The sequence below is a fragment of the Ambystoma mexicanum genome, chromosome 1q, assembly GCF_040938575.1.
Source record: "Ambystoma mexicanum isolate Mex_15411 chromosome 1q, UKY_AmexF1_1, whole genome shotgun sequence".
Classification (NCBI taxonomy): domain Eukaryota; kingdom Metazoa; phylum Chordata; class Amphibia; order Caudata; family Ambystomatidae; genus Ambystoma; species Ambystoma mexicanum.
The window spans coordinates 138,717,410-138,742,968 of record NC_090922.1 but is presented as its reverse complement, the minus strand read 5'-3'; the positions used below and the strand labels follow the sequence as shown (position 1 = coordinate 138,742,968).

Genomic DNA, 25,559 nt, shown 5'->3' with positions numbered 1-25,559 from the left:
TCACCCGCTCTACGCACTCATCAGGTCTACGCACTCATCCGCTCTGCTGAATTCTTCATTAGATCCTCTTCATTTTATTCATTTTGTTTCTTTCGATTTACTTTGATTATTCTTTTAATTTACTTCACCGGTTTGATCATTTTTCTCGATCTATTTTGTTTGTCTTTTCAGCTAATCAGTAGAGGTTATGCGTTTATGATTTGTGATTTCGGGCCTGGATCTGATACTGCATTGCTATTTATGATCTAGTGTTTTGGGAGCATCTTTGAGATGGTGTTATCCAGTTTGAGTTAGATTGAGTTCGGGTGGGTTTTAGGGGAAAAGCCAAGTTTTCAGTAATTTGCAGAAGGACATGAGGTCTTCCGTGAGTCGGGTGTGGGGTGGGAGTGCGTTCCACAGCGTGGGGGCCAAGGCTGAGAATGATGATCCACCTAATCTGACTGAGTTTGTTTTTGGTATCACTAGGAGGCCTGCTGAGCTGGATCTTAGAGTATGTGCAGGGTGATAGGGTTTCAGTTTGTCTTGAAGATATTGTGGTCCCGTTTTGTGCAGCGCTCAGTGAGAAATGCATAAGGTTTTGAAGGGTGACCGAAAGCCAGTGCAGAGTTTTGAGGGCTGGGGAAATGTGGTCTCTCGGGCCAAGTGCTAGGAGGAGTTTGGTTGCAGAGTTTTGTGCTCTTTGTAGTTTAGTCAGTTGGTATTGGTGGACTCCGAGGTAGAGGGGGTTAGCGTAGTCCAGTCTTGATATGACAATTGATTGGATAGCGGAGAGTCTGTTTGTTCAATGAAGGCATCTCCAAACTTACAATGGTTAGCAAGTTCTCTTAAACCGATGACAAAGGGCCTCATCACGACTTGGGCGCTAACGGTAACGCTATTAGCGCGGGCGATATTAGTCCTACCGCCGAACTCCCTGGCGCTAATAGCGCCGGATCACGAGTTCGGCGGTAATGTAAGTCCCCATTCCCCACTGAGCCCATTCCGGAATGCCCCATTCCCCATTGGGCTCAATGGGGAATCTTTGCGCTAATACTGCCGGCGGATTTCCCGCCGGCGGTAATAGCGCAAATTTTCGGCGGATTTCCCCCCAGCTCAGAGCTGGGGCGAAATCCGCCGAAGCTCTGATTCGGCGGACCCTTAAATCCGGCGGTAATAGCGCTACCGCCAGATTTAAGGGTTACCGCCAAAGTCGTGATAAGGCCCAAAGTCTTCAATAGTTTCCCCGTGCTCTTGTTCTCGCATCCCAAAACAGTCTCTTTCCTAAATTAGACTAATCTTCTACTCAAAGTATAGATCCAGCTTCTTTAATATGGCCTCATATGGGTTCAATTGCTCTCCAGCCTCGCCCCTCGCCCCCCAGGCACTGGGTTCGGGAAGGATGTTGAGGACCCTCCTACTCCCAAATGCCAGGCAGTGCATAAGTACAGCCCTCCTCTTTTCAATGCTGTAAAAGGCTCGATGCATTGCCAAGGCATAGTCCTGGAGGTCTTCCTTCCAAGTTTCCCACTTTATTGTGGGTTCCCCTGGTCCAGCTAGGAACTATCGAGGTAAGTTACTTAGTTACTCATACTTGATGTTTGTTTCCCTCTCCACCTTTAATCGTTTATGGAGCAGCTTCCTACACTTAACTGTGGAGGACATTTCCTTATATGCTAAGACACCACCCTCTACTGATATTCGTAATTTTCCATTACAATTTTCAGTGCTCCTTACTGCAGGCATGCCTCTGCCTTTCAGTATGGCCGTCACCTTTACCCAGCCATGTGCTCACTCAGTCTCCCTTTTGGGTCCCACTGAGCCGATGTAGGGAACAGCCAGGCTCTTCTTTTCCTGATTTCCCCGCTCTCTGTCGCGGGTTCACCATAAACACTGCAGCGCTGGTGGCCTCTCTGCCATCAGGTACCTTCTCATGACTCTTGGAAGGAAGCAGTTATGGAACTCCCCAGCCTGTCACCATGCGGGCAACACAACATTGGGGGCTGGTGCACAGGTTCAATGACGCAGGCATACACCTGCTCTTCTTTGCACCCCCCAGCCTCCTTCTCACTCTGGCATCCACAGGGAGCCTGTTTTTGTGGAATACACAGATCTGGAATGTTCTTTGGATCCCCCTGGGCGCCTTTCACCTCGTCACCACTGTTACAGAGGTGACGTAGGAGCAAACAGGCATGTTTCTTTGATTTATTCGTTGCAGTTGCATGCAGAGGGTAAACAGCCCCCAGGAGCTCCCTTCCCCTCAAAACCTGTCCAACTGCGTTTTCTCTTTAGCGAAGAACACTCTCTATGCATTCTAATATTCCACTATCAGTGCTAGAACCTTCCCTCTATTATCATTCTAGAACCCTGGGAGTCATTAGAAATTCCTACACAAAACAGACAGGTTCCCTGGTCAGTGCGCATAAGGGTGTACTGTGTGCTGGACCTGGTGGTGGCATTTATAGGACATGTAGGGTTCCGTGTCCGGTCAAAGGTTTGAATCCAAAAGGATCAAATGCCATAGGGTCGAGTCAATAGGACCTAAAACAAAAGGGTCGAATTTTGTTTTTTTCAATATATATTGTTTTTGGGGTTTACGTAAAGAAAAAATGATTCGCCCTTTTGTCATTCGAACCTTTGACCTATAACCGTAGGGTTCTTGGGCTGGATCATCCTGAATGTGATGTGCAGAGTAGCGTTGCACGAGACTAATTTGGTGTCTGGATCTGCAAGCTCTGATTTACACAGGGATATTCCCTGCCTGGTTCTGGGTACCACCAAGGTGGTGGGCCAAGTGCCACCCTGAGCAGTGGATTCTGCTCTCAGTGGTGGTATGATCCCCTCTTCTTGGCCCTTGCCATATGACAGGGGACAATCAGACCTCAATCGAGGCCAGTACCTAGGAGTTAAGGCACTTACCAATCCATTAGTCCAATAGAGCAGGTTAATACTGGAAGCCCCTCCCCAAACTCTTGGTCGGACCCTTTAGGTTAATAAGGCACCCCTTCCCCAATTGAGAGACTAAGTAAATCTTCATCCAGCGCTAGTGTAGAAAAAATCTGCCTTTTACTTTGAGGCAATACCGTTGCATTCAATAGGCACTGGTAGTGTCTATTGTAACATTTAGAACATTTTGTTTGGAACATCAGGGAAGTAATTTCAGAACTTAAAAAGGGACATATACTGAGTCTGGGTCTGGGAATTCTGCGGTTACAATGTTGAGAGCTTCCAGGCCATCTAGTTACAGAATTGCTGTGTCTCTAGTTTCAGCCACCAGGTTGGTATAATTCAGAATGTGTGTGATGGGGTGGGGTGGGGGCAACCCCCACAGGACATGTCTGGGGATAGCTCCTGAAGTGACTTTGGCAGAGGCAAGCCAAGGGAAGACCTAAACTTGGTGGCAGAACACTGCACTGTGTGCGAGGATAGTGGAGTGACAGGATTGGAGAGGGGGGGATGCAGGGCAATCGCGATTTCGCTCCTTGTTGGAGACAGTCAGGAAATGAGGACAGGAACATGTGAAGGAGGAGGAGAAGAGTCTAAAACATGGTGGGCCGGCTTCAGGACAACACAATTGGTCTGGAAGTGCAAGATCCAGTTGTAAGCACTAACAAGCCTAGAGGAGTTAGTGTTTTCGACTGTGGGAGCCACACTGAGCATGTACAGAGGTTTCTGCTCTGGAGAAGTGCTGATGAATGGATGGAAGGTTGGAAAACGTTGATCAGCCAGAGCGTTGTTTAACATTTTGAAGAGGATTTGGAGTGGTGAGAGATGGGGAAGGGAGAGGGTGGATAGGCTGGGGTGGTATTGCAGGGCTGGGCTAATCCCAGCAGGTTTAGGCCTGAAAATGGCTAGCATGGACAAGGACTGGGTAGGCAATCCATAGATATTCCTCCAAGCGTCAAGGAAAGGCCTGCGATGGAGAGGACTGTTGATAATGTGGGAGAGACTGGTAAAGTGTAAGAAGGAGAGGAGCGCAGCCGAGGGGACTGCTATGAATGAGGGCAGGAGTAGAAAGAAATGAGGATTCCCTACGGGGCATCACTAATGTGTCTTAATTGTTAAACATCTGCACAGGCAGATTTGCTGTAAAGAGGGGTCACAGAAAGAAAAATAATTGGCTCAAATATCAACAGTTTCAGTGGGAATTGATAGTTGTGTGACTGCATTTACGCCAGGGAATATGGTGAGCGCTGTCCTGATAGCTTCACAGCATCTTGTAAATTCATGGTTGTCATACATTGGGGCAGGTTCACTTTGCCGGCATGGCCTGGATAAGGTCGGACTAGGCTATAATGAGGTGGAAGAGATGGTGGTCTTGGGTAGTTGGACGTGGATTTGGTGCTGTAACAGAGGTCTACAAAACTGGCGCATTGGCACACATGGCTAGTGGCCATCTGCTCCCTAATTGTCCCTTTCAGGGGCATTCCAACCAAGGAGGGGTGGATTGGGCCCAACGTGCCAGCAAATCTGGTTCTGATGGGCATACAATAAAAATAGGTGCATTAGTCCACAGTATTGAATCTTCTAAAATCAACGCATGTGGAAGATGGTATCTGGTCATGCCGTTTTTTGGCTGCCCTTTTGATAGACAGAGGGAATGGGGAGAAGATGGGGAGCTGTGGCAAAGGGCATCGAAGCCAGTTCAGGTGGCAGTAATGTGGATGTGCGTGTAATTCCCTACAGAGCTGTTGGATGGGAGGCTTTCTGACAGATCCTGCAAAGCAGCTGCATTGGTTGCAATGGGTCAGCTGATGAAACCGGTTTGGTGGTTGGGACAAAGCTGAAGCAGGAAATGTGAGGTATCTGGTTGTGGTCCTTTTGCAATCTCACCTTTGAAACATATAATAGTGCCCCCATTGCTTGTGGTACCAGACAAGGGTGAGTTTCAGCTGACGCATCACTGGTCTTGACTGGCGGAGCAGTGAGTAAATGCTTCGAGAGAACAGGAGGATTGAATAGTGATGTACATACACAGGAATATATAAAGCTGCCAACATGGTGTTCCATTGTGGGCACGGTGAACAGGTGGTAAGTTGTGACACATGCATTTGAGTTATTGCTGGCCCATCCAGTGGAGTTTTGGGTACTTTTGCTGATGGACAGTTGGGGATCCTGCTCTTTGTATGAGCATGTCAGCACATTTTTAGAGTGGTTGATGCAGTGCAGTAAGGGGAAGGATACAGAGCTGCACTATTTGAATGATGTCTTGTTTGTGGGGAAGAAAGTGTGGACAGATGAACGTCAGCCTTTGTTGGAGGACTTTATATAGGTGTTGGAGGTGCTACTGGGGCCAGGGATAACAGTGGGGGCGGCAGCCTGCCTTAAGAGGAAGCATTTACTAGGTTTAGAGCGCACAGGCTACAACTGTCATTTATAGGGAATGTATTCTAAACTGTAGGACTTGAGTTGATGGTCATTTGTAACACGCTTAATACCCAGAGGTTTCTAAGCGTGGACTCGGGGATCAAACCTGTGTTGTCTTGCTTCCAAGGTGAGCACGTTGCCACTGAGCTATCCTCCCGAGACAAATAGGGCTGGGGGAAATGGTGCTGAACATGGCTAAACAGAGATGGGAATACTAAGTGGAAGTCGAGGAATACAGATGGTAGCCTCCCTATTTGGGGGGGGGGGCGTGGGGGTGGACTAGAAACATGAATCAAGGAAGGATGGTTCTGTGTACCAGGGTTGCAGGTTAAGATGGGTGACTTATTTTTGGAGGTGGTTTGTGCGGAAGCTAGGGAGAGATGGCAAGCCTTGCTGTAACCTAGATTGGCCAAACCCAGAGAGCAGTTGGCAGGAATGACTGGGGGTATTGCGTAAAAGATAGTTGATGGAAAAGGGAAGTTGTTGGGGGAAGTGAAGGTGGGGCAGGTTGGGGGAGAGAACTTTAAGGGACAGAAGGTGGGTGAGATGTTTGAGTCACAGGGAGCTGCCTGGGGGCAGGGTACAGTCAAATGTCGGCTTTAGGGAGCCCGAGAGACCTGAAAGGATGAACTTCCATAGTGTGGAGGGAGCAGGAAACTCCCCGCAGACAGACTGAATGCACAGCTGATGGAAGAAAACGCCTGTCCTCTCAATAAACAAGGTTGCAACATTGTTTAAAACCAGACAAAGGGTGGGTTGCATTTCTCACTTCAGAAACACTGCTGAAGGAAACATTTTTTCAAGTTTGCGGAATCTGCTTGGTTCGTGGGATCCCCACAAACACATGGTCACACCATGTAAATAGGACGAACAAAGAAAAACATATCAGTGTCTATTGCATGATGGGAAACATGAATAAGCCTGTTTTTCCCACTCTGGCAAGCACTGCAGGAGACATGATGCATCAACTTGTGTCTTGAAGAATAATAAATGTATCAGAACATCTCTGAGGCTTTCTAGAGCATTATTTTCCAACTCAGTATCACACATCAGGATAACAGTGGGACCAAGATCATACAGGCCAGGACAGATGGGCTCCAGAGTGGAGAAAGGGAGATAAGACTATCCAGCCCTACTTCAAATCCAAGGATGCAGCTGACCTGGAGAGAACCCTGAGGCCAGCCCTCTTCTGGAAAACATGCCCACAGCACACAGATCAACTGGCGAACAGCTCAGTCCACAATACACAGATTCAGACCATAACGCCAAGTTCCACCCAAGAAGAGGAGGAAAGGGGCATTAAACATCAGACGCTCAGTCAGTGAGTATCCTGCCTGGGTTGGGTTGGTAGGAGGACAGCCCCCACCTTGGATCCAGGGAGTACCCATACTTGCGGAAACCCATACCAGGAGAGGACTATGGAGACAAGGCAACAGAGATAATGGTGTGCAATCAGGAGTATAGTGGTATAGGTAGGGCAGGGTAATTTTGTTAGAGAAGGAGCTTGTGTATGTGCACAGGAAGCAAGAGAGGTCATGTCATGCCGTGCGTGTGACTGACACACACACACACACACACACACACACACACACACACCCCCCCCCCCCCCTCCAAATTGGAAAGGAAAGTGATGGGTACCATCTGGAGCGAAGAGGAGAGGAATGTTGGAAGACCACAGAGTAGGGGAGTCATGTGCCAGAGAAAGAGCAGATGGAGAGGAATACCATTGTGCAGCATAGTAATTGAAATCACTTTAGAGAGAAGGAGACCGAATTGGAGATTTGTATAGGGGAGCAGAAGGAATATTAAGAATGAGGAGGAGAGGTTTGTTGCAGGCAGGATTAAGGAGAAGACATGGAGGGAAGGGGGATTACAGCGAGGCAAAATACCCTTTGATTATGGATTAGTGTTGGATGGCATTAGGAAAGCAATACCCAGAGGAGAAAGTAGAAAAGACTTAAGAGCTAGGGGGGGTAGCAGTGGGGGAGAGAATGAGAAACCATCTTCTGAGGTAGCCAGCACAGCTAGGATGCTAGGGGCCCATTCAGGTCCAAGGGAGAACAGAGATATGCGAGTAACGAGACAGCAAGACTACATTAAGTGACAGGAAGGACATCTCAAGAATAGTCCGAACAGAAAAATAGAAGCCCCGGGAAAGCCTTTTGATTAGCTGGGGGGTGAAAGGTGAGCATACGTCCAAATGCTACTAAAGCATACCTGCGCCACAGTGAAGTGGCATCTTGGAGCTGAGCCTGGCCCAAAGACATCACCCACAAGGGGAGTGCCCCAAATAACCGAGAAAAAGCACCGGGAAAATATATGGCTGCTCATGGGTCATGGTTGCATTGCTGGAGAAAACCTATGCCCCAAGAGAAGGATCAGAGAATGGACGCCCCCAGCGGTCCTACATTGGGAGGAGCAACAATACCATCCTTGAGGAGGTACCTTTTAAGTTGCGACTATCTTTTGTTGGGACTCGGGAACTTTGCAACACTTTGTTTTGTACCAATCATCTGGCCTGGATAGTTTGTTTTCTGGAACTTGGTGGGACTGAATATTTCTTTGATGGACCCCTTTGCAGTATGAGGGGGAGGACCCTCTTCTATTGACCTATTGTTATAGAGAGACCAACTCCTTCCTCCACATTACAACCTGGCGCTTGCAGACACTTCCATCCTGACACAGAGACATGACCATGCTGACACCTTGCTTATTGAATCTTTTGACACCCCCTCCCCGCCTGCTTTAGTTTGTACAAAAAGGGTAATACAATTTGTTAAACTGTATTTTGTAATGAGTCCCAGTTCTGAGCACCCAGGGACAGGCAGACTTTCTAGCCACCTGTCACTAAGTGTTTTATGTATTATGACATTCATATGGACCCATTACTCTTTTCGTTTTGACAAGCCACGCATTCATGGTTTGTGAGCTTTGGCCCGTCACATTAAAACAAACTTTTACACTTCAATTAGGTATCTGGTTACTGCTAAGGTGCCTCGATGCTTTTCAGGCAACGATCTTGCTATGAAAAGAGTTTGTGATGTTTAACAGTTTTGTTACAGCATAGCACCAAACTACTAGCCTGTCTACATGTTTTTTGTGCAAAAAAGAAATACCTGGGCGGATTAGGTCTTGTTCAGGATATTCAAGTTACTAAGCATTTCATTTTTGTAATCGTGAAACATATCTTCAAGTTAAATATTGATTATATGCAAGTAGTCTTTGAAATAAGTGATCAGGAGACATCAACAACATTCAACGTAGCCTATTTCTGTGGAATACTCAGGAGGTTCAATGGCATCCTTGACCTTGCAGCCAGTTGGGGTGTCATGTCATCGCCGTACCACTGGTCTCTATGAGGATTAACTGACTAGTCCTCAGCCTTTTGACCTGCCTCTCCTGCAGGATCCAGCTTTAGCATCAGGGCAGAACATGCAATATCAGAAATAACCATAAAATCCCTGGAATAAAGTCCATTTGCATCAATGAACTGACTGATTATGGTTTCTTTTATTGTGCCCAATAATCTATATATTGGTTTCAGCTCTGAATTTTAACAAGCATACTCCACCTCTGAGCTGGGGGTCCATCCATGATGATGTTGATCCAAAGAATCTGCATTGCATTCAGTGGGTTTGGCAGGTTCAGCACCGTCGACAACGTAATCAAGCTCAAAGCTGAAATACTCCTGAAATTGAACACAAAATAACATTGTTTGTGATGAGGCCATATTATCGCACAAGATTTTCAGTTTAAGAAATACCATTCTTAGTCATTATGTTTGAATCCAAATCCACTTGCAAATTGCAATGATGATTCCAACAATTATGAGAAGGGATCAAATGTGGCTTTCCAACGGATCTCTGGATAATGTTAAGATCACTGACCCTCTCAGTAACACATTGATCCCTTCAGAAATGTCTCTGTTGATACTTACGTGCTAAGTTGGAATCTAACAAAGTTTTTGATATTGTGAAAGATCCCCTTTCCTTCTTCAATGGCACTCCTTAAAGTGAAAAGGAGAATAAGGCAGATTAGTGAATTGGACTAAAACAAGATCACCACTAAATGTTTTATTGCAATTAAAAATGTCATTACTTTTAAACACAAGTGGGTATGAACGGTGCCCCTAGCAATATCCTGTGTCGCCTCCGGATGGAAAGTTGAAGGATGGGGCAAGAGGGGGTTTCAGCTAACCATACATGACAGTTAATCAAGCACTTCCTATTTTCCTTGGACATCAGACACTGAAAAAATGGCTTGAGGAAATGTGTACAAAAAAGAGGGAAGGGTGAGGCAATCGGGTTTCAAAATCTTTCGGTGAAACAAGCTTGTTTATTTGTGTACCATTTATAGATTTTCATGACAAGATATGAAAAATATACAATGAGTATTATCCTAAATTACCAAAAAAGTGTCTAATTTCGAAACCGCAATAAAACACAAGTAAAAAATCTACCACAGACTCTGAGAAAGAAAAAAGGGATACTGGGTGGGACAACCAATAATACACATTTGGTACCAACATTGTTCTGGAATTATAACACCATTCAGAGGAAATGGAAAAGTATCAATTGTAGAATAGTTTATATTATGGATATATATACCCAGGTTTTTTGAGCATTTTAGCAGTGGTGTGATAGGAGCAAACATGATCATGTTCCTAATCCACATTTCAATACGAAGAAAAGATGTTGATTTCCAAATGTATTGGCCCAGCTATCTTTGCTGCCATGCCTTCTTTGCTGAGCCAATGAGCCATATTGTATGGAATCGGTTGTCCTCAGCAATATCAGCGACATCTTTAGTTTCTTGTGTATAATCACATGCCTCTTTGATGAAGGAAGGAGCTTTCCGTAATAACCATTAACCATTGGTCACATTTCATAAGGATGCATAAATAATCATCACCTTTTCCACCATACCTCTCACACCCACCGTCTGTGTATTATTACATTTTAAAATGTAGACATTAAAGCAGAACTTGACCAATAAAAATGAAAACATAAAACCAGATAAAATGTAAATTAGAACCAACATTACAAATAATACATAAAACTAGGCTAACCCGTCTTATCTATACTTTTCTAACAAAAGTAATGGGTGCATGATTTACTTCTGTATGTTCCGCTGCCCAGAGAAACTCTAGAGATGCCGAGCGCGTCGCAGTACATTTCAGGCCATTGGTCTCAACCACAGCTTCCTAGAATGTGTGTAATTTACAGATAAAAGTGAAAAATGTGGTATTTCCTCTATGCCACTGGTACCACAGTTACAATACCCTTCATCACTTGCATTCTTCCAGCTTCTGGTTCCTACACCCAAACTTAATGTGTTTAAAGAAAGGGTTGTTATTAATTTCCCAAAGTACTGGAGTACTACTTAAAAAAAGAAATTCAAGATTTATTTTTACCTGGTCATAAAGGATCAAACTCCTTCAAGATGCTTCTTCCTAATCCTTGCCTGCTGGGCCTAGAGACCCAAGCTTCTCCTCACTGATGAGGCCCAACAAGGCTGAAACATGTTTGGGGATTCTGGTGGTCTCGTGAAGAAGGGATGTGACCATGCAGTTCGGGCTGGACTGCCCCTTTGGGGGTGGGACCAAGCCTGATCTGCATATGGTCTTTCCCCTTTGCACAATTTTCAGATACGCTAGAGCCAATGAAACTGGCCCTGCTTCAAAGCTACTAAACATTCATTTGCGAGCACTGCTGTGTATAAACAAAGACTGGCTCTTCTGCATCATTAGGCAGCTATACTCTTTCCACTACTGGGAGGACCAAGATCTGCTCCATCCCTCTCAAAATTAAATCCAAAATAGATCTATTCTGCTTAGGTGCATTCAGATCTTTCATAGTACTAGACACATTACCCAATGATCCACTGCCACTTTAGGAACATACCAAGCACCACGTAGATGAGAATGTACTCCTATAGTATCTTGGTATATTTCAATCTCTGTTGGCAAGAACTCATCTCTTTTGTCCCACATCATCCTTTCACTGTTTGGATCTGCAAACAAGGCTCCTATACTGCAGCCTCCCACCCTCAACACGGTCTAAGAGAAATCCTAATACTGTTTAAACTTTGGAGTTCCTCTTTATCCCCATAATCTCAGCAAATTACTATCATCACTCACCTTTAGGCGTTTTTTCCATGAAAAGATCATTTGAAGGTGCAGATCAGGTGGTTCTCTTGAAAACTCCAACATATCCTTGTTGTCCCATCCACCAGTCATCGGTTACCTCAACACTAACCTTGGCTATAGTACCTTTCTACGTATTAATTCCAACAGACTGCTGATCCTTCACAGTCTACTAATCCAAAGGCAACGCAGGTGCCTAGCACACGCCACATGCGGAGAATGCCTCTTCCCAGATTGCTGCTTTTTCTTTAAGATGCCAATTAATTTTCCCCCCTCGGCCGCCTCTAATGAAGCACATTCTCAAGTAAACCATAGCTTTTCCCCCCAAACAAAATCTAATGCTATATTCCTTCTTCCCTAGGTTATACACTGGAACCCTGTGAGTCTCAGTTTGTGGATACGTGAACATTTCTTCACTGCCTCTTCTTGGGTCTCCAAAATGCCTAATATTTGACTCAGGAGAATGGAGCTCGTCTCCTTTGCTTTTATTACTTCCCTCTAGATCTCCTCTGGTTGTGCCACTATCTGGCTGGTGTTAACTATGGACACATTTTATTTCACATCTTGATTACTGTGTAGTCTATTCACAGACAGCTACCCGCCATCATCCTTAAAGGGTTGAGATGATCCAGTTGATAAATCCACACATCTAGAGAGGTTAGTCAGCATCTCTTTCGGCTTGTGCCCACAAAAATCACAATTTTCTTGATACCTCCAACCCCCCCGCCTCCACCTTAATGAGCCACATCAACGTTTGCTTCTTCATTCAGTTCTGATTACATCTTGGCTTTCATCAATGTTAGAGCTGAAACTACTGCTGCTCCAAAAATTCTTTCAAAATGCACAGGTGGTCTGCAGGCATCCGCTATCCCTTCCAAGCCATGGTCCTCTTCATACAATCCACCAATGAACACCTTCCACGGATCGTATGAAGTTCAATATGTTCTCAACAAGTTGGGTTACTCCAAGAAATCAGTTTGTTTCTTGGTATTCATCTTAGATGCCTCTGATAAACACATTTCCCTGAGCTTCTCAGAAATATTGGAATGAATCTCCTTTTACCAAACATACACATTTGTAAGAGAGCGTTCCCCAACTGACCCAAAACAGTACCAATTTAATACTTGGAAGATGATGCTCATCAAAGATTGCACTCAACCCAAAGCCACATGTCAACAGAATCTACCGACAACGCCTTGCCAATGTTCATGTCAATCATGTATCAAACTTGTCATATGCTTGAACTAAACACCAACTCCTGGGGGTCTGTTTAAGAAGCTATTTAGTTTTTTCTGCTCCAACCCATTCATTGCAAAGTGGTTTTGCTTCCATGATTGTTGGATGGACGTCATGCAAGAATGCAGTGTGCCTGTAGGTGTTTAAACGGTGTGCACATTGTAAAATCGTCGGACTTGCAAAATGATTCGCATTTTAGGATTCCATCTTGTTCCCATGATATGTTGCTCAGCTGGCCTCCTCTACTATAAATGGACAAGAGGGGGTTGACTTTATGATGAAAGGGATTAGACGAAAATCTCAAGACCAATCCAGTCACATGCTTTTAAAATCAAAAAGATCATGCACACAGGCGTAAAGTCGAGCATTTAGACATGTGTGCATTGAATAATGACCCCACCTTAGCAAAACATGCCTAGTTTTCCTCTAGCAAAATAGGGTTCGAAATCCTAGAAACAAAATCCAATAATGCAAAATGTCAGCCGACACCCTAGTTTAATGAATGACCCACAAGAGTAATACGGCCAATAGAAAAATCAATCAGGGTGTCAGACTTGACCTACACAAAGTATGGCATCTCCTAACCATGACCAGAAAAGTAGTACTACCTCACCCCTTTACAAATAAGACAAGGCCCAGTACTCAAGGAAACCACCTAGAGGTCACAGTCCGCATGAACGTCACCAGCTTCATGATCCTCCTGATAATGCATCAAGTTATTAATGCCCCAAGATTTCACACTGTTCTTGAGGCCTTTGGAAGAATTGGAACATGCATCTCACGATAACTACAAATACAAATTCATCTAAGATGTTTGTTGCAGGCTACAATCTACTACATAGTATACATGTGAAAAAATGTCTTGCCTTATCAAACTATTACTTTCCTTAAGCTAAAGAGCTCTAATAGTCCAGGCAACATATTAAACAAGCACACCCATGGAGACTAATGAAAGACCTCTTGCTATCACCAACGTCATCCTTGCCCTTTCAATACTTTCACGTAGTAATACATCTCAGCTAGAATATATGTACACAATTCAATAGGTTGTGCAGGATGACAATAGTTTGGTGCTTGGGATACCATGGGCCGCAGTGTCAACTGGGCGTGGTCCTCTTTGTAGTCATCCACGGCCCACACACGTCCTAAAGCCACAGTGCCTGCTAACCACCCAAAGGTTCATGCAATCACTTGGCCGCAAATGCATGCAGAATTGAGCAGCTGTCATAGGCAACACAGACCCGCCTCTTCAACCACACTCCCTCTCTTCTCCTTCCTTCACTCCTGAAGATTTGTCCTTCACATCTAACAGCCTCCGTCATCTTTCACTGGGTGCCATTTCACAGTCTTAGGCTGGACTCCTTCAAAACCAAAGAAATCTACTTCTCTGCTTCGGGCTTCTGTTCCTTCTCTTTATCCCATTTTGCTCACCTTCGCCCAAGGTTTGCAACATTGGGATACTCTTTGTCAGAGACCCACTGTTCATCACTTCACCACCTCAACCATGACAGCAGTTAGAATGAACCTCAAAGATCCCAATAATCTCTCTGATCCTGAACCCTCGTCCCACTAAAATCTTCCTTTTTTATCCTTGCTCACAGCCATCGACTACTGCCTTAATCTCCACCTCGGCCTACCCATCCACTCGTTCACCCCGCTCAGCAAAGTACTGAACCTCGCCTCTAGAACTCCCTAGAACCTAATTCTCGCTCAGACCCTCACATCACAGACATGCCGTTTGCCTGTCTGTGGATAATCTATCCTTATTCAAATTACACCACCTAGTATTTAGATCGATTAAAAATGTATGCAAGAAGTGCTCTACTCTCCCTATGCCCCTATGCTGGCCAACAGTCGCTCACCCTGGTCCCCATGCAAACCTCACTCTCAAGTGTTTCACATCTTCCCTGGTCAATGCCTCCCACGTCTACCCTGTGCTTCCTCCTTTCCACTGAAAGCCCAAAATAAAATGTAAATAAAAAGTAAACTTGCCACCAACTCCCTGAACCTGCAGCTTCCAATTGTTTCTATATAATACGCCTGCTTATCTGTAGCATCCCTATTCCATATACCATTATGTCCTCCCCACCCCCGCTCCTCACCAGGTCTTCTCGCCACAACTTGTAAAGCAATCATGTTAGGGGAAAAGTCTTTTATGGGCACTAATGCAATGTGTTTCTCGTAGAAGCACCAATTTCCTGTTTCGCACAAATGCAAACCTTCCCTCCTGCAGCTCTCCTGAACAACTGGACCATGTTCAAGAAATCATGCTCCATGAAGCGGCTTTGTTAAGGAAGTGACCATGCACTGTCTTGTTGACCCCCCATGTAGACCAAGCTTGCAATTGTTGAGATACATAACAGTCTGCATGTAAGGTATGAAAAGCCATTTCTGGGCCATATTGGACCATGGCCCTCTGGAAATCTCAAACAGTGCAAGCTTGCACTCCGGGGCAGACCGTGGTATTATGAGGCCATGTCAATAGTACATTACAAATGACTGATGACTGTTACTGGCAACGGTAGCAAATTATCAGACCCACAGCTGGTTGCATGGCAAATTAATAAGCAGATGGTATTTCTCAAACTACCAACCTCTCAGACAACATTCACATTTATCCGATTGAAGGACCCACTCCCAAACCTTTAAAAAAGCTAAGCAATAAAGTAAACAACATTTTACTCCTGCAATGAGCATCATGAGACCCTCCAGGATATTGCGGCAGGAAATGGAAAACGTGGCTTTGCAGACTGCCTCTTTCCTGCAATGCGCCAATCTTACACCTTCCAGTCAAAACATTTGCTGAATCTGAAATAAAACAATTACGGGGCCATTTCCGATCTGGGTTTACAACCAGTCTCGTGATCTTGGATGTCACAGCAACAATTGATGTGCCAGACAATGGCACTTCTGTCCCAAATAAAAACACACCCTAATGGAGCCTGTGATGCCTTTAAATGGACATTCCCTTCAGGTTCAACAAAGGAACTGGCCCCAAATCACAGTAGAGAGCTGTATGTGGGACAACAGACGGGCTTCAGTTCAACTCTTAAAATGATGAGAAGCTTTAGCTTCCTATCCACATGCACCTTCGTAACATTAACCACCCTACAGGGACAAGGTAAACTTTAGGATGCCTGAGTTAAGATGGAACCACTAAAGACCTTTGCGTTCTAGAGTGCTGCCGAATATAAGGTAATCCCTGGGACGAACCATCATCTCTTTCCACGACCCAAAGCAAATTGATCCACTGCCTGCGATTCACTTCCAGAGCAGCAGCTCACCTTCATTTTGTTTTATTCACATCAACCTCACTCCAGGCTAAAAAAGCGAATACGCCATTTCGAGAAGTACCATTACCCGACTCACTTCCGGAAAGATGAAAAAACTGTCTCGAAATGAAGGCGCCAAACCCCTAAATAAGATTTACTTGCCAGAGGATCCCTCAACCCTGGCTATTACTTTGTAACAGAAAAAATAGAATAATAAACATTTGTCATGGTGTGAACAGTGCTATAATTGCTGGGAGGATATCTCGGGAAGTCTTGGAAGCAGGACAATGCAAAGCAACACAGGTTCGAGTCCCGGTGCAGTACTTAGAGACTGGTCTTCAGTATTTTTTTATTTATTTATATTTATAAAGAACGCAAGGTGGACCTGGGGCAGCATGGTGCTCTTAGAGCAGTGCTTACTTGGTTACAAAGAAAAAAGACACGTGCACCTGTCTGTGGCTCTAGTTACAATGAACCTGATGCCAGACAGGGGAAAGTTACATTGACAAAGAGAAGGCAAAGTGTGCAGAGATACAGGCAAAATGGTTCAGATAACAGAAAGGCCAGAGAAGTCAGGGGAGCTTCTCCGGGATGCAGGAGTGAGTGGGCAGAAATAGCCAGGTGAGCTATTTGAACATCTCAAGTACATATGAAGCGTGTTATCAAGATAAATTAATTCGCTAATAATTGGCCCCATCTTATCAACAAGAACCTATCCCTACAATAGTTGGGCGATGCACCGCCTATCCAGAAAGGCCATAAGTGAATTAAAAATATTAGGCTAAGCCAGGTTTAAGTTAAATGACCTGTCATTTATAGTGACAACACACTGGGCATTCACCAAGGCCAGATCTTCCGATTCATTCAACACTGGCTATGCCTTTTCTTTTGCAGGCTGTAAAAACCCTGGTTATCATATTCTAGATGTTAGTTTTTACAGGGGGTACCGCCTATATAGGCTGCTTGCTCCTCTCTCCCAAGAATCCAATGCCCTTTCTCTTACTCTCCAGTATGTGGGAGAGAAAATGGGAATGCAGTGACCAGGGTAGGAAATGGGCTGGAACAAGAGAGCAGTGCTTCAGCAAAGTTCCTCTTGCCGGAGCTCTGCCTGGGTCCCCAGGCCCAGGGCTAGCCCTGATAACTCCCAGATAGGTCCTCCAGCTGAGCTTGCTCAGCCTGTGCTTCGGAAGACTTGGCGCTGGAAACTGCATGCAGAAACAACCAAAGGCTCATATATTGTTTAGCAGCTGCCCACATTGGTATAAATGTCTAACAATTAACAGACTTTTTTTATTAGGGTGATTATTGTGGCTAATGAAAAGAGCAGAGTCCAACTTCCATTACTCGCTCAAAAGGGATTCTTGATGAATCACTATCAGACATGTTTCAAATTTGAAATTGTGGGCATTATGTTCCCATAAGGCTCTTTGATTTTATGCAAATGCACAGGCTTAGGTTCTATGAAAATATACTGTGTTGCATGACCTGTTCTGGGGCCACGCCCCTCGACCCTGCTACCTCCACTCCAGCACTCCCTGCCCCCCAAATGAGGAGTGGGCTTCCCTTGCACATTTTTTCCATTTCCAGCACTGGCCGTGGCCAGCGTTTCAAAGCATTAGAAAAAAGCACAAAGACCCATACACGTAAGCATATTAAGACGCTGGAAAGATATTTCTTGTCCTAAGCAATGCGTGTAGGTATATTTGTATCAAACTCACATTATAGTCGTGAAGTCGTCATCCACCAGTATCATATCCGCAGCCTCTTTGCTGACGTCCGTCCCAGTTTTTCCCATTGCAACACCGATATCTGCTGATTTTAGCGCCACAGCATCATTGACGCCATCGCCGGTCATTCCTACAATGGCCCCATTGTGCTGCAAGGCCTGCAGGTCAAAAGAAGGTTCACAGACAGTAAAGATGGCAGATGACGCCATTATTGATAGGTTTACCTCAGCATCTTGTGAAGGACAAAAAGTAACCTGCTAACTGTAGTACATAACCTGTATGGCATAACCCGATTAATCTTCAGACATATGTTCCTCCTAATACCAACATTTAGAACTTTTTTGCGAGTTGGTGAAATATTCACACACCTATATTTACAGCCATGGTTTGACAAATGGTTAGACAATGGACATTCCACGAAGTTCAGTGGGGATAATTTCCACCTTGAGTTCATTCAGAAAGGTCGACTGGATTCACTACTAGAGAGTTGACAAGACCAGCCCTGTTTGCGATGCAACAGTGAAGAGTGCTGGATTTAGGAGTCCATGGGCCGTGCGGCTGAGGAACGACCTGGGTCCCCAAACAGATCAGCCATACCTTTAGATGTTCCAATCTGTTCCAAGAATATTTGGGATTGCTAATGGTACTGTACAAAGGGGTGTGGCCTCACAATTCAGGATGGACTGCTGCCTTAATTAGACAGGGCAAATACTGATTGGTGTAGTTCCGGTCCACCTTTGGAACTGGGGTAGATGGACTGAAAAAGAAAAGTGGAATGCAATGGAAAGGCAAGCTATGTACACGTTATTGTTGCTATTGCATCTCTCCGTGTTGGAGGGGGGGGGGGAGTGTACCCAGATGTGGGACTTTTGCTCGTTGCGCCCAGGGAAACAAGCTGCAGCTCGTCCGGCGAGCAAAACCAGATCTGCTCAGGACGTGGGTTGTTTATGTTCCTCTGCTGAGGCAATGTGGTCTAAAAGTTTGGGCTGGACCGCTACCTTGGGTCAAGACTGATTGGCACGTGCTTCACCCGCCTCTGCCATGGCACAGGTGGATTCCAATCAACGGAATAGAAGCTGCCTGAAAGAATTTGCGGTGGGAAAGCTTTGCTTGAAAGTATTCCATCAGACACATTTGGGTGATTATATCTGATGAAACCCTGTATTGAAAATGCTTCTACTCCAACCACCACTATACCCCATACTCCATTAAGTGCACAAGTTCACTGGGAAGCTCCCACCACAGCAATTGGCCATGAATTGGGGGCTGCTATGCCTTCTACTAAGGAACAATACTGGCATCGGGGGAGTTTTTTCTGGGGGGAGGTAGGGGACGATAGAGTGGGAAGGGGCAGCGTGATTTAAACAACTCTTCCCACTGAGATCGCTGGGACATACATCAAGCAACAACAACATTGTGCAAACTGCAACACATCTGGAGATGTGCACGTTCTTTCTTTTAACAAACCTTCAGCTTGTGTTCATGTAACAGAAAAGGACTCAATCTGCTCAGAAGCCGAGAGCTTCTTTTACAAGACAATCCATCATATTTTGCCTATGATGGTGAGGGGGAGTGGCATGCTTGGCTGTCCTCCCCTTACGCGAGTCTGACTTGGAAATCCGTATCTTGGCATTGGGAGTTTGCTATATTGAATATTTAGTTATAAAGTTACCTTTATTATCTTCAGCTTGTGCTTTGGACTTGTCCTGTAGAACACAGACACCTGAGGAGATACAAATATATATACACACACCACAAAATCAGAAATCCAACTGAATTCGGCCAAAATGTAAACAATTAAAAATTAAAAAGCGTAGATACTGATGGCATTAGATACCTGTTTGACGATGGAGGGCAGGTCGACTTCTTCAAGCCTATCCAGCTCCTCGCCCGACATGGCTTTCAGCTTTCCGTTACAAAGGCCAATTGTTCTTCCTGCAAAAAGAAAGCATTTTATAAGCGAATCAGAAATCTAGAAACATCCCCAGTTACCAGGTTGCTGCTGGTTTCAAACTAACCAGGATGTTTTAGGCTACAAGCAGGAGCTATCAGCTCCCATCAATTTGTGACCCCGACATTAAATGGGTTAATAATATGGGTGTGGAGCAAGGGGATTCATGGGTAGGACTAAGCCTGGACATCCGGCTAGGCTCTAAGAGCCAAACATCTGCTTCCCACCAAAAACAAATTCATACCAGACGACCCCTCACAACACAAAACACATCCCTTGTGCCCGACCTGCCACAACACGATATCCAAACCTTACATCTTGCAAAGTGGCATATTTAGTCTTTCTGCTGCCCTAGGCCCAAATAAGTGCATGCACCCTCCCAACTTTACTCTACCTCTGCCAGCCTTCACCGCTCCAAGATTCTGCACCTTCAACAAACTCTGTCCGCGTTGTCCAAACTACGCCCCTTCACTCCAATTGTGGCTTCATTACATTAGGACGTTTTTAAGGTTGCAGGGTTAAGAAATGTACTGCTTTCTCCCTGTTAGTTCAAGCCTGCCATCTTCTAGGTTATGTTAGTTTAACTGTGTTTTCAGATCTCTTCTACCCAAGATTTGGGGAAGGCAGTGCGTCTACTTTCGGTTAGGTCAAAAAAGAAATCATTTAGAGGAAGCAATAAAAATATAAGCTGTCTGCCAACTGGACACAAGTGAGAGATGGTTGGAATGAGGGAAGGTTGAAACGAGGAATTTTGGTTTCCATGCTAATATCTATTTTTTCTCACAAATTGCCTGCTGTCACTCTATGAGCAGCACCTAGACTGGTCTGTAATATTAATGCAACATAACTATATTTCAACATCTGGTCTCGTCAAATCGTAAAGTTTGCATATGAAATATATGCAAGTGGTACAGGAACATCTTATAATGTTAAATAAAAGAAACTCAACCCCCTTCTCATGGTTCCAGCTCTGATGTTAGCAGTGGGTGAAATGGAAATCAGGCAAGTTACCTGCTGCAGCCGCCGATGTACCGCCAATCCCTTTGGCTGGGCGGACCGCCATTAAAATATGGCAAAATCACAAGTGAAGTTTGTTAACTATGCCTGGGCATAAACACCTCAGTAGACTAAAGACACTTGGGGATGTTTCTTGGAATCTTTGGCTATGCATTCTCACAGTGGAGTAATGTATAATGGCGACACTGATCTTTCACGTGTGGCAAGCAACAGCATTCCTCAGAGCTGCACAATGCAGGCACCTTAAACTAGCAAAAAGTACCCGTTCTCCGAACTGGCTCTGTGGACAGACATGACAACACTCATCAATTGTTGAAAATCTATGATCCTATGGGTTGCTCTTCCAATTTGCTTAGCACTTGATGTTCTTTGCACTTTGAAGTACACTGCACTGAGAATGGGCTTGTATGGCTGGCTGACATGCCTGGAGCAGGCATTGGCGGAGGGGGGTATAAGCGAGAGTTGGTGTGCTGCTGCATACTAGGACCTAATGTGCCCCCACCCCACCTGTTGCCTTACCCTGATGTGGTGCAGTTTGTTGCACAGCATTATGTCCCAGAGACCATGCATTCTACAGTTGAGGACCTATCCTTCTACAACCACATTGATGTTTCGCTGATTTCAGGCAACCGTGTCACCTGTGAAGGTGCTGAAATCTGGGGAAAGGGATGGGGAGGGTCCAAATGTTATGTAGCCAGTAATGTCTGGAGGGTCGTAAAAGGGGACGGTGCAAAGATTGGTGCAGATTGGTGAAACGATGTGGAATTGTATACAGAACAATGCTTCGCCAAGCCACAAACCCACAAACAAATTTTGACTTTTGATTAAATCCGGGGAACAGGGTGGGATGTCCAAATGTCACATAACCAGTGTTGTCCAGAGGGTCCCAACAGGTCACTATGCAAAATGTGTGAAAGATTGATGAAACGGTGTGGAATTGTGGATGGAAAAACGCTTCACCATGCCACAAACAAAACCACAAATGTTCACTTGTATAAAGATAGATGAAGTGGTACACTATGTTACATTATTGCTGTTTGTAAAATTGTTCAAAATACTCAACATACGAAGAGTAAAATTGAGCAATGGATCGGGTGTTCCAGCACAATATTACCTGTATGTTTGTGGTTTAATTTATGGGTCTTGCCAGCTTGCGTTTTAGATAATTTAAAATGTTTGTTAACTCAGTTGGACTGTACAATACATAGGAACATTTTGAGATTTGTGGTTATAGATGTCCTGCTGTCGGCTGAAGTACTGTTTCAAGGTAAAAGTCCTACCTTGGATTTAAATTATAATTAATGTAAAGATTACTTTTAAACATCCCAGTTATGCATTGTGTGACCTACGTTGTAGTTGGTTCCTGTGCGCATGCAGCAGAATGTCACCAAAGACACATGATAAACCCAGCAGGGAGGTCATTTTCCTGCTTAGCACAAAGCAGCTTCTGTAAAGATGGCTTAACGGATATCTTTACAGGACACCTTTACAGCTGTGAAGCAGTGTGTACCTTTGGCACACAGTTTTTGTTCTCACCCTTCTATAGCTTTGGGTATCCTTTCACAGGTTCCTTGATGCACTTGCGCATTCAGATTTACTCTTCGCCATTTTAACTTCTCTATGATCTATTTCAAGCTTGCATCTTTTGGACGGCCACAGACCTCTGAAATGTGGGGACGGGGAGAGAAATTAGTGCTCCTGTGGGAACACTGTGCTTGACTTAAGCATAGGCATGCGTTTAATATTGTAACATTGTGCATCATTTAATTTTCTGAAGGGAAAACCCTCATTTTTGCAATGGTTTAAAAAATGCATGTTGTGTATTTGAATATAAAAGTGATTGCTTAACATATGTGTATTGATTAGAAAGAACTCCAAAGATAATGTGAAGTGGCACCAATAACACCAATGAGGTTTTGACTGTTTTGCATATTAAAGGGCATTTTGGGAAGATAAGAATGAACAAAGAGCTTTATATCTGTCATATATGTCTGTGGGAGTTGTTTGACTGAATCACTTAATACCCAAATCACGCTGGGTTCGGCAGGGGTTTACTTTTTTTAAAAAGTCACCCTAACAATAAAGCTGTTGTGAATATTGGGTATATATGGAAGTTTAGCCATCAAAGACTTTAGGTATCAGAGTGGAATGATTGCTCAAAATTAGTCACAGTGTTGTGTATCAGCCAGACTGAGAAAATAAATTGGGTTTATGTTTAAAAAATGACAACCAGTAAATTGAAAATAAAATGCTCCTCCTCTGGCAATCTGTTGGCCTTGTTGGAAATATGTCTTTGGCCTTGCATCCCTACTCTCGTGCAACACAAAAACCATACCTGCATCGTCAAGCCCCACAACACAGAACCGATAACTGCCATCCTGCCTCTTCAACCCCTCACAGTATAATTTACATATTGTGACAGGGTCAGAACTCTGACACTGTCAAGAGGGGATGATGGGGCTTTCTCATCCGGGTCAGGAGGCCTACCAGGGAACTTGCAGAGCCAGCCCAGCTCCAGAGGTGGGCTGAGGGAGTTGGGAGGACCCTAGTCACTGTCCCTTTGCTAACGAGCCTGGTTAAAAGAACAATGTTTTTGCTTGACCCATACTTGCCATGCAACGCACTGGCCAGTGTTCATTCTATTGCCCCAGAATTTCTTGCAGTGGAGGCCCTATCAGACGGCTCACCAGGAGAGAGGTGGCAACAAGCAGAGAGACGGGAATGTTGCGCGAGACAGACTGGAAATCTGGACTTGCCGTACAAACCACAGGCACATTTTGATTATAGTGGGCCTTCGTTGCAGAACACCAGCAGACTAGTTTTCCAAATAGGGTGGTGCTCACCTTTGGCTTTATCATTTCCGATGTCTGTACCACAGCCCCTGGGAGAGGGGAACAGTAATTGACCTAAAGAACCAGCAGAGGAAGAGCAGCAATTGAAGTGGAAAGGGGAAGAGAAGGCAGACCAAGAGATCAGGTGAAGGAAGTAACGGTTCAGCAGAGCATGGAGGAGGATTGCAGAAAACATGTGCAAGGTGAGGTATTGGTTGGTGAGAGAAAACGGTACTTGGTGCCAGAGAGGGCGTGTGAGGTGAGTGAGACAAAGTGAGAAAGTAGAGCTGTAAGTGAGTTTGGTTGAGGTTACTGGGAGAGTGAAAGGTGGGTGACTGGGAGAGGGTCTGGGTGGAGTGTTGTGGGAGTGAAGAGTATTGGAGAGGCAGGAGGGGACTGAGGAGTAATGGAGAGAGGAGAGGGAGATCAGTAGGGAGAGGGAGAGTAGATGTGAGGTGGATTAACAGAGCGGCACAGGGAGAGAAAGAAAGAAAGAAAGAAAGCAAGAGAAAGAGAAAGGAAAAGCCAGAGAGAAATGAAAGTGTGAGGGGGAGATGGATGAGACTAGATGGATGGAACAGGAAGGAAAGAACAGCAGGGTGAGTAGGAGGAGGACATAAGAGGAAAAGGTAGACTGAGAGCTTGCCAGCTATTGCAGCTGTACTTCCTATTGTGGGACCCCAGGTTTGGGTACACCTAGAAGATCCCAGAGGAAGTAAAAGAGATAAGGCGGTTGTCTTTATGCCCTAACATATAGCCGGCCAGACCTTAGATAGTAGGCGTTACCAATCTTTATTGACCATCTTGGGGTTCAGAGAAGCAAGGGAAAGGGAGGGCAAAGCCCATGCGAGACGAGAGTGCGAGGGATGGCCTTTAGTGAACTGCTTTTCAAACATTTCAATAAATACCCTTAAACTGTTTGAAAGATGGTGTGCTCTAGAGGCCATCTGTGGCAATATCTGCCCTCGAAATTTGGTTTTGCGCAAGATCACACACTTTAGTTAAGAGGTGAAGCAGGGATTGGAAACCAGTCTGCACTTAAGACACTGGACCACACATTTGAAACTCAAATTGACACAAATGTATGTGAAATGAACTATGAACAAGTGCAATTTATATACCAACCTGACAAATGTATATAATCCTTGTTAAGCAAACAGATTATGACTAACTTTGTTTTCTAGTATTAGCCATTTTTTTTTGATTCTGTGGTTTGAACTGGTCCAAAGTAATTTAAAGAGATTTATGCATTTTAAGGGACTAAAGCTCCCTCCAATGACAACAGAATTAGCAGAGCAAGCTCCAACACCAACAAACTCTTCGCAATCTTGCGCGAATTAGAAATCCCTTGTGCACAAACCTCCTCTGTTCAGTCTGAGAAAGAGTGGTGCACCACTATGCAAAGTGCTCTAACTATCAAAATCAATTTACGTTGCAACAAAACAAAGACTAAGAAAGCCCTTGTCACTGCCAAACCTACGCACCGGTCCATCATAATACTGCCCAAGCCTTGCCCCCCACAACCCCTGCAAAGCCAGTCCCTAGCTTTTCCTTTCAACCTGTATCCCAATTAGCTGTTCTGAATACCACCCAGGCCCTGAAACCCTCTAGTTGCAAAGGACATACCTACCCTGCCAACATCCTAAAGCTCTGCACCCCCAGCCTTACCCCCATCATTACAAAATGTGTCAACTCATCATTCAATTCATGCAAAATTCGCAATACTATTAAAGCAGCCTGGGTCCCCCTCCCTGGACCGGACAGTACCTACCAACTACAGGCCCATCACCACAGTAACCTTCCTGCTCAAAATCCTAGACCACATTGCTTACTTACAATGCCAACAATTCCAAGAAAAACACTGTTCACCTTGGCATCGGACAATCTGGTTTCCGACCGAAACAGTACTGAAACAGCCTTTAACGACCTAAAAATGCAACTTGACAGCATTAGAGGTGCTGGCAATTCTGCCATCCTACTCTTCCTAGACCTCTCGGCTGCATTTGATCACATGGACCATGACCTACTCTGTGAAAA

General features: G+C 44.8%; 1 protein-coding gene across 2 annotated transcripts in view; it reads right to left on the bottom strand.

The window, feature by feature from the left end:
• Nucleotides 1-25,559, bottom strand: part of ATP2C2 (ATPase secretory pathway Ca2+ transporting 2) — a 565,565-nt gene that overhangs the window by 66,134 nt on the left and 473,872 nt on the right. For both annotated transcript variants that reach the window (XM_069636233.1, XM_069636231.1), the window contains exons 19-23: nucleotides 19,561-19,658; nucleotides 19,396-19,446; nucleotides 17,715-17,881; nucleotides 9,281-9,349; nucleotides 8,915-9,031 (exon numbers count right to left, since the gene is read on the bottom strand). In XM_069636233.1, the coding sequence (XP_069492334.1) occupies nucleotides 8,915-9,031; nucleotides 9,281-9,349; nucleotides 17,715-17,881; nucleotides 19,396-19,446; nucleotides 19,561-19,658 (502 nt within the window). The remainder of the gene's footprint in view (nucleotides 1-8,914; nucleotides 9,032-9,280; nucleotides 9,350-17,714; nucleotides 17,882-19,395; nucleotides 19,447-19,560; nucleotides 19,659-25,559) is intronic.